The sequence below is a fragment of the Schistosoma mansoni genome, chromosome 1 (genome assembly GCF_000237925.1).
Source record: "Schistosoma mansoni strain Puerto Rico chromosome 1, complete genome".
Taxonomy (NCBI): Eukaryota; Metazoa; Platyhelminthes; class Trematoda; order Strigeidida; family Schistosomatidae; genus Schistosoma; species Schistosoma mansoni.
Genome location: NC_031495.1, coordinates 6,278,786 through 6,289,342, shown reverse-complemented (window position 1 = coordinate 6,289,342; position 10,557 = coordinate 6,278,786). Strand labels below are relative to the sequence as shown.

General features: G+C 37.1%; 1 protein-coding gene across 1 annotated transcript in view; it reads left to right on the top strand.

Moving 5' to 3' along the window:
* Positions 1–7,549: 7,549 nt before the first annotated feature.
* The window catches only part of Smp_124250 (putative high-affinity cgmp-specific 3,5-cyclic phosphodiesterase), a gene marked incomplete at both ends in the record, with an annotated part of 44,405 nt that continues 41,397 nt past the window's right edge, over positions 7,550–10,557 (top strand). Inside the window, one exon of the mRNA XM_018793088.1 lies at positions 7,550–7,552. Coding sequence (XP_018647635.1) covers positions 7,550–7,552 — 3 coding nt within the window. The remainder of the gene's footprint in view (positions 7,553–10,557) is intronic.

The window sequence follows — 10,557 nt, the reverse complement described above, 5'->3', positions numbered from 1 at the left end:
TTTTCTCATTTTGTCTGGTAAAATTTTAATTGAGACTTCGAAAAGTTAGTCGAGTTTTCCCAATGTTTACAAGCTTGTATTGTTGACGTTTTCACTAAACTTTTGTGTGCATCAAACTAACGAGTGAAAAGTTGTCATTATTGTTCATAAAAGCATGGAGAACCATAATAGGAAAGATACATATTACTTGTTATTTTCTAGCATTAATTCATCCTACGAATCCGCTAGTAACCAATATTCTTTGTTTCAGTTTACGAGTGATTCGACTAAAGTCTTCCACCTTGTATGAACCTCTCGCTCGATTTTTAGGCATCAGTTGATTCATTCTTTATGCAGGGTTAGTAATATATTCAATGATCGGTTTGTAGTTACACTTGTTTACAACCACACGATCATTGAAGCTAAACATATAATAACTGCGATGGCATTCATCGGCCGTTGAACTCTTGTGTGAGAATAGTAAGGGTTAACGCAGGACACTGAACTGGGACGGAGTTGCTCAACCATGCAGGCGTGATCATTTTGTATAACTCCATGCTTTTTGTGTAAAATATATCACTATATCCCCGGTACAAATGTTTCCCCCCATAGATTAATGAACACACTACTGTCCGCCATGATGGGCGAAGTCAGTATAAACGATTATGTGACTTGGACGTAAGATCCATCATATTAGATAGTCACATCATAACAAGTCCATAAAATTGGATTAGGTCTGTTACTCTGGTAGCATAGACGAGTGCATGTACATGGAGTTAAACAGAAACCTCAAATCGTTCACTATCAGTTCTTTCAAAATAGTCCACAACCATTCGTGTTCTTCAGCGTTTACAGTATATAATCCATTAAAGAGTTGATTATATGATGGAAAGAAGGAAGACTTGTCACCCATACAATAGCAGAAGCCACCGTCAAATAATATGGTTGAATATGTTCACGAAGAAACCACCTTTAATAAGGTAGACAATATGAAGCATTAAATCTCCGACAATGAGTTTGTCACGAGATATTATTCATGACATTGTATTTTTCTTTCATAAATAGCTCACAAAAGTATAGTCAATCTTACCAGTTGCTAAGGTGTGCATGTAGACTCAGTTTTCATCAATGATGTGACCCGTAAACGTGAACCATTGTTTAATTCTGATAGTTATATAATTTATGTTCTACCCAAAGTATATGCGGAACTTGGGAGATGTACATCCTTAAACCAAACGAAGAAAGCTATCTACAGAAATTACTCGGAAAATAACATTCAAAGTCTAAAAACCATGTTTTGTCCAACAAAATTTGATTTCCATACAAATGCCCCATTAGGAGTCATCGTTGATGTTGTTGTTATCTTAAATTCTGCTTTTATGTTTATTGACCATTAAAATTACTTTTGTACGTTTTGGTCAACTTTTATCCAAACAACTCAAGCGATTGCGAAAACAAAATGGAGGAATGTACTAAGAGAAAAATGTTACCCAATTTCGAAAGCTGAATTGCCTAATGAACCAAAAAATTAACCGTCTGACTCCCATGTTTACTTGGCAACTTTCTCATAAATACTCTTTAAATATGTGGAAACTGTTTAAAAAGCATGCAGGTGGAGTACACATTACCGATGATGCTCGATTCCATGTTTGTTACTTGAATATACTGTGCTACACAAGTAGTCTCTTGTTCAGTAGATTGCGAATTCCATAAAAGTTGACGTTCGCCTGGTTTATGGTTTTTTAGACAACTGTTGTTATCGCTTAAATAGCACAGAGATTGACGTGCGTAATAAAAATATTTTGTGGCATCGACCAACACATTTCGTCTTCCCCAGTGTTATCCAAACAACCATTTCTTGACAGACTACTATCTAAAAGCGCCAACCCGCCACCACACCATTCACTCTCTTTTTATGGTGAAGCACCAACTGACAGCTTCCGAACCTTGAAAACCATCGCAAGTATGTTTAATAATACACGGTTCTCCTCAAATTACGAAGGAGCCGAAATCAACCACAAACCTTGTAAATAAGCATCTAGAACATATTACCCATACGTCAGGTATAAATAGTAATCTGAATTGTAAATAGCCACTTGGTCGCACACATAGACCTGATAGTCTTCTTGGTCCGGCTCTCAATATTTACACCATGCCGTTATCAGATGTTATATCCACTAGCAATGAGAAAATTTTTTTGTACTTCCAGCGGCTTTTCTGCCCGCAAAAGTAAACTTATTTCAAATGATGAATCTATTTGCAGATTATCTCCAGTCACAATTAGGCACACCATAGACCCCTTATATCAACCATTACTGATAAATACTCCGGAATATATCAACCGCAACCGAAATTGCAGTGTGTAACCAGCAATCACATCTTGACTACAGGACCACCCGTATTCTCAAAAGCACGCCGACCGGCTCTAGAAAAGCTTAGGTTGGTTAAAAACGAATTCGACCACATGATAGACTTAGGAATCGTTCGACCGTCAAGTAGCCCATGGTCATCCCCCTTGCACATGGTCTCTAAAAAGCACAGCAATGATTGGCGTCCAATTGGTCATTATTGACGTCTGAATGCTAAAACCATTCCTGATCGTTATCCGTTACCTCACATTCACGATTTGACAGCTACCTTGAAAGGTACAACTGTCTTTTCGAAAATCGGCTTGGTTAAAGCTTATAACCAAATACCTATGGCTTATGACGACATTCCGAAAACCGCCATTATAATTCCTTTCGGCCTTTATGAATTTTTACGAATGCCTTTCGGTTTAAGAAATGCCGCTCAAACCTTCCAAAGGTTCATAGACAACGTTTTCCGAGGTCTCAACTTCGTTCATGCTTATGTTGATGACTGTCTCATAGCAAGTTCGGACAGAGAATCACATCTCCAGCATCTGGACATTGTTTTCGAACGACTCCAAAGGCATGGCATTACTGTCAATATTCAGAAATGCCAAATCAGAACCAACTCCTTAGACTTCCGAGGACACACTATTGATGCTCAAGGCATCCGACCCTTTAGAAGCAAAGTGGCGGCTATTCTGGATTACCCAGAACCGACCATGATTAAGCAGTTGCACACTTTTAACGGCCTTGTAAGTTTCTACAGACGGTTCATACCGAATTGCGCATCACTTATGAAACCGTTAACCGACCAACTTCGTGGAAATGCGAAATCAATTACTCTAGACGACACCGCTCGAAAAACATTCTCCACAGTTAAGGAACATATCGCTATGGCAACCCTGCTTGCGCACCAAGACACTCAAGCGCCCATTAGTATCGCCGTAGACGCATCCGACTCAGCAATCGGAGGAGTCTTACAGCAACGGGTTAACTACTCTTGGCAACCTTTGGGATTTTTCTCGAGATGGTTGTTAGACACTGGATCTAGGTACAGCACTTTCGGTAGGGAACTCCTAGCTATGTATTGTGGTGTACGGCATTTCCAACATTCTATCGAGGGAAGAGAATTCACACTTTTTACCGATCACAAACCTCTTACCTTCTCTTTAAGTTCATCTTCAGACAAGTACTCACCACGAGAGTCTCGACAACTGGACTACATTTCGCAGTCTACTTCAGACATACGACACATTTCTGGAGCAAACAATGTAGTCGCAGACACCTTGTCCCGAATAAGTTCCTTGAACAGTTTCCAAGGAATCGACCTTCTTAAACTCTTTCAGCTTCAAAAAGAAGACATTGATCTTCGTCATGAGCTATCCTCGACAACTCTTAAATTATGTATTAAGCAGATAAGAACAGGTAGGGAAACCTTACTTTGTGACACATCTACAGGTAGGGATCGTCCAATAGTACCAAAACATTATCGACGCAACGTCTTCAATACGTTCCACAATCTTTCTCATCCAGGTGTCCGTGCAACAATCAAGCTTATAGCCGAACGGTTTTGCTTCTTCAACGTGAACCTGAGCACTATGTAGTCGATAAGAACGGAACGAACGATAGCATCAGTATCGATCGCCTCAAAGCAACGTACTTAGAAGGAAACCCTATCTACGTCGATTTCCCTTCGGTACAGTCGAACGACACGGCTCCCGCACTCGTAGTACCCCACACGACAGCCGAAACACACGTTGATACTTCACCAATGTCGGAAAATAAAATCATGACAACGCGTTCTTGAAGAAAAGTAGGATTTCCAGAACATTTAAACGACTATTGTACGTGGGACACAAACTTTATCTCGAATTTCCTTTGCATTATTTGCTATAAAAAAATTTAACATGCTCATTTATAAATTTTTAATCCAAAAAGATAACAATTTTTTTACTAGTAAGCGTATCATTTTTTTATACAAAAAAATAAAAAAATTTTCTCAATGGCTTTTACGCTGCCGCAAGCGTACTAGTTTATTTACTTTTTTCTCGCTCACCTTGTGCTTACGCAAGTACGAGTGTATTTCGACATGCACTCACACGTTCTATTTTTTTCTTCTGCAGGACGGCTGAACGATGAAGTCTATAAAGAACCGTGATTTTCGATTGCATTTTGTTTTATGATTACTATTCTGTATTTAATGGTTCGTATATTAAGGAAAGACGACCAGATGCTGCTGAACATAGCAAGCTATCAGAAGAGTGTTTACCAACGACAAAAACTTTGGGTTTAAACGTCTGGCTGGCCACGTCGTCATCGCTACCTCACTAGCGGGGGAGGGGAGTGATCTGTAGGTGTTAATAATTCCCCTAAATCAATAGCTTTTTAAGTGTTCGACATTCGATGCTGACCACATTAGTTTAAGTGGACTTGTTTAGCTGAAGGCGTTCGGTCATGTATCCGCACCAGATCACGTTGCAGCACAGAGTGGGAAACATCTCCTACGATCACTAGCCAGATTAGATCAATCACTTCTCGGTATATTGATAACGCATCAAATATATCTTTCCAACCTCTTCGCTTCTGACTTCTGATTTTAACTGAGTGGGGCACGATTCGATTATAGGTGTTACTGGTTAATAGTTGTCAAACTACAATACTGGTGGCATCTTCAATACCCTCCAACGTCAAGCAGGCCATAGCTGCCCCGAAAAAGTCTTATGACGGTGGACCTGACGGGATTCTTTCATCATTTGTGAAATGTGGTAGTAGAGATATCCCATTATTTTGTTTAAAACATTTCAACGTATCTATGGAATATGAGACCTATCTATCTGTATGGAAAACATCTCTAATCACCCCTAGATTCAAAACGGGATCACGTAATGATATTGTTAACGAAAGGCCAATTAATTTGACATCCTTGCTGTCAAGAACCGTGGAAAAAGTCATCCACAAACAGCTGTTATCATTTTTACTTTCGGATCGTCTGATTAGCCCATTCCAACACGGGTTTATGACTAAACGCTCATGCTTCACATCACACCTGGAATTGTTTGATCAAATTACCCGGAGAAGAGGTGTTGGTCAGTCAGTGATAATTCTGTACTTCGACTTTAGTAAGGCTTTAGACAGCGTCTCGAACAGACTTCTTTTAAAACTCTCTTCATTCGGAATACAGAATCCCCTTTTATCTTGGCTCAAATCTTTTTCGAAGAACGTAGCCAAATTGTCCGCTTTGGGTCTTGCTACTCTGAACCTGTGAATGTAACCAGTGGGGTTATACGAGGAAATGTGAGTGGTTTGTTACTCTTTCTCCTTTTTACCAATGATGTATGTTCCCTCTTTCAGCATGGTGAACCTTTCCTTTCAACGGCCGATGAATGCCATCACAGTTATTATATGTTCAGCTTCAGTGATCGTGTGGTTGTAAACAATTTTCATTACGAACTCAACTATATGTATTGTGACCATGGACATTCACTCACGAACAAGATGATATATATCCTAGTTCACTGGAGCTTGTCGGGCTTTCCTAAATATAAGTCATTCCTTCTTGAGGGCGTTTATGTCTTCCAGAAAACGTTTACCATGTGTACTATCAACTTTAGGCTGCTTATTGATACTGACACAATTCCTTATTTCTAGTAGCAATTTATTGACCAGAGACTTTCGTCAATCCGGAGACTTTATTTTCTCAAATCCAATCTGTCGACCTATTCAGATTGATAGGTCCATCCGAGATGTTGATTTTGTGGGGCCTTTGCTTCGTACGTCTGAGTTTTTGCCTTTGTTATTTGCCAAAGTTGCGTCTGCAATTAGTTGGCATTGATTTCTTGTCTTATCGACCTTTTCAGCTAAAACCTTTGGAGCACTTAGTGGGTGTAACATGTCTCAACAAGGCATCTACGTATCTCAGAAAGCTGAGTCACCGTGGAAGTTTATTCAAGTTATAATCAGATATCATTGGGGCACTTGTGACCTTTTTCATTATTTCCTCTCGAATAGTGACTAATTCTCTTTGTTCATTTTGGTTTAGTCGTAGCCCTGACTTCTGTATCAGCAGGCACCTCACTGTTTGCAAGAGATGGCTTTGCAACTAGGATATCGTTATATTTTTAAGCTAGTTTGAGAATTGCACAAGCTATATCATCAGTATCCGACAAGTCCATTACTTCTGAAAACTTTAACTTGTCATCAGAGAGTTTTGTTATGGGTTAAGACATCATCAGCTCAATTTGTAAATAAAGCAACTTTTTGGGCAACATAGTTTACACATCCATAGTGACGTGGAACTGTTTTACTCATTTTAGGCAAAAGGGTCAAGTTGGTTCATATTTTGCTGTACTTTCTGTTATAGTCATCAAACTACATGCTTCAATAACTGAGAAGGCCTTTAGGAAGAGTACTCAAGACAACTTCTGATTCTCAGAGTGCAACAAAGCAGAATGACCAACAGAATGAAAAAGTAACACACTCCTCTTCGAAAATCTCACATGTCAGAACTTTAAGGGTTTCATTATGACCAAAGTTAGGCGTGGGAAACGATATTAGGTCTAAACATGCATCTCAGAAAAATGTTTTGCCCAAGTATGATAGTTGGAAGTAATCAAATTGTTGTGTGAACTAAGAATTCTTAGAATAGTCCAATTTAAGTCAGATGGAGCATTATAAATACTACTGAACCTATTGTATTAGGAATTCGTAACAACTACGGAGTTATGTATATATACATATACATATATTACATTATGATGTTAGGAAGTGGTTATCTTATAAGAAAATACTCAGGAAATGAACCGCTGTATTCAAGTGGCTAAGCCAACCCTAATGGAAACTGATGTGAAATCATAGCTGTTAACTAGCACTAGGATTTCAATATGAAGCTGTAGTTGATTCATAATAACTTGTGAATAAGATATATCGAGTATTGGAAACAGTAGATGTAATACATGGCCTTGACTAGTAGCGCCACGTACATAAGTCGTTACTTGAAGGTCGTATATTTCTATGTTGAATAAGTTCTAATGCGTAACAGTAATATATAAAGATAAACTGTCATGACTTTCCCTTTCAAATAAGCTATTTAATCATGTCCGAGGCCCATAGTGACAACTGAGGGTAAGTCAACCTATTGATCTGGCGCTAATAATAATTATTGCATTACAAACGTCTGTTTATTGCGTTAAAAATACGTCATGGTTTATTGTGAAAGCGAAATGGTAATTTTTTTCTTAGAGTCATTTGTGATTCCAGAATACTAGCCCCAACATACAAATTAGGATAGTGTATCTTTAAAACGTTTAGTCGTAAACACAAAAAGTTAATGTAAAAAGAGGTGAAGAGGAAAACAGATTAATGAGGGAAAAGTTTTAGTAAAAATTTCAGTATTCAGGCTACCTACCACTGGGACTACTGCAGTAAAAGAGCCAAAGAAACTCCCTTGAAATGAGAACATCTATGTTAAATCAATAAGCGGATGCTAACAAACCAACTTATTTATATTAGCTACTCTGTTCAAACTGCTTCACAATATATAAGAGTTGACTTTAATCGGGTGAGTATCTCTGTCTCAAAACGTCACCCCATATTGACGCTTTCGGACCTAACTGATGTGCCTACTGTGGCATTTACACCTTACCACTATACAGGACATGGACTCAATGTAATCTATCCCTATCTTACATACATATTCCCTGTTTACTGTACGCATGATATTCAGTCATATAGTGTATCACAGCGTTTCTCAAAACACACTGTCAACAGTCCTAGTTATTATTATTAAAAATATAGTCTGATAAAGCTGTCAAGGGATTAAAATGGATCCTATCTCTGTTCCATAAATCTGTCTATAGTATGTTTCCTTAATAGAAGGGTGAACATTTGTTGGTGCACCACAAAATATTTTGACACTTTTCTTGGGAATTTCAACTCTGGTTTATTTTTCGATATTTGTTAACACAAATCCAAGTGATACATCAATAATTAAAGGCTTGACATCTGGAGATGTCATATGTCTCGTGCTCATATTCATGTCTTACACTTCGTAAGTGAAGTGAAAAACGTCATTGACGTTGCTGTTCATGGTAATAACTTAAATAGGGGTTCCAAGATTTGAAGCAGGATGTCAACGCATTTCTTTGCTTCACCAATTTTTAGTCAACTAAAAGTTGTTTTCTAACTAAAGTATGAGCTATCTGTTGCTTTTTTCATTTCTGTACCTATGTGTTTATCCTAATGTCTTGTGGAAAACAAAATATCACGCTTGCTAATAGAGAAACCAACCAGAAAATCTGCCGTCATTTTACTCGTTTTAGAGAATTTTAGAGAAAGTTCAAATGTAGGTGTTCCATAACATATAGTCAATGGTAGTCGTTTGATTTATAGATTTGAAACGTTCAAAGTGAATAGAAAAATGCTTCCTATGTTTCCCGATAAGGTTTGATTTCATCTTTTGCTTTTATTTATTTAGGCCAACAATCATAACTTTTGCATTTAAAATAAGCCTGTAGCGCTTATGTCACTTCCTAGAGTTGAGAAAACTTGATAGATGATCGTACTAGTTCTTTGTCACTTTGTTTTTTTATTCGTCTCCTTAATAACGCCCTACTTAAACTGACTATTCCCATGCCTTTTGTTGTATAATTTGGTGGTTACTACTCTCAAGTTTATGTTTTCATGGTTTGATTCAGTTCCTATATCATAGTACATTTGTCGATATCGTGATATTTATTATTCTTATATCTGCTGCAATAGCTCGCGATTTGTACATTTGCTCGTGATAATCAGCTACGCAATAGTTCTTCATTGTTATCATTGTATCATAAATTTCCTCGATTGCTTCAATGTCTTTTGTATATACATACAAACATTACTGTATATCTAAGTAAAACCTGATAGTCTAATTAAAAACAATAATCATTGCTTATTTGTTATCTTTAAAAGGCACTCTGCAGAGCATTGTTGCTTTAAACTGATGGTAGCTTTCATTTAAATTCAACATACATAAAGTTTAACTGACTTCTTGACGTTTTTCTGTGGACAAAGATGATTAAATTTCCAGAACATTTTGTATATTGTATTTCAGATTAAAATATCAAATTTTCCTCTTGTTCCTTTCATTTGTAACATAACGTTTGTAGATTTTCTTCGTCATATTATTTTTATTGTCGTGAGTGCTTTTGTTAAAATAACTACACGGTTCAGCTTGTTAGTACTTTTTGTGTACAAAAAATTAGTCTGATTAGTACAACTGCATCCATTCTCTATCTAAATTCCCAGCTTTCCATCCTCCGATCTTATATGTTTCTTTTGAACAGTGCTTCTCATACACTTAAAATCTCAATGCTTTTCAGTTAGTTTTCGTCGTGTGTCTCTCATTTTCATAATTTCCTCTTTATTCTTCTGCGTCGGCGGGAAACTTGAACCAATGAATACTCGTGACAGGTGATATGTTGGAAGTGACTATCTATATTTGTTAGTACTGATCTGGGAAAAACATCAAGTGATAGTTTGTAGAAATCAGATATGTGATTACACAACTAAAATGTTTCTTATGTTCAGTCGGAAACGGATGATATAGCTCAGAACTGATTACTGTGACTCAGATGTATTCGCATTTTTTCTTTTCCTAAATCTTGAATTCTAATGTTCCCCGATGTACACCTTTCCATTTATTGTTTTCTAACCGAATTCCCAATATTTAGTTTGTCTGACTATCATTAATACAACTATTGTTTTGATTTCACTACAACTCATCTCGTTAACGTTACTTCATTCTGCTAAAGTTTAATGGCAACCTGAACTAAATCGTATTATTGTTCCTGATAAATGTAGAACCCTCTAGTTTGAGTGGAGACATTTTATTGTCCGTAACCCCTGTTAAAATATATAATGACTGTGTTGGGGGGGATTTTTCACTATCCATGGACTTTCTTTATACTAACAGTAAACGTTTCCTTCTGGAAAATTTAGAAAAGCCTAATAGTATTCGAGTTTAACATCGAAAAAAATTGTAATACGAGGAAGATTAGTTATTGCGTTTTTACGGTCGTATGAAACACTGGACGCTACAATAATTCCTTTAATAAACTTAACCAATATGCTAATTTTGGCAATGAACAATTCATCTAATCTCTGTAATCTATAAGTGTTAAGAATTCAGTTTTGTAGCTTTATCTATTTTATTGATTCGTGAATTGTGTTATAAGTAACTTAGTTGGATTGA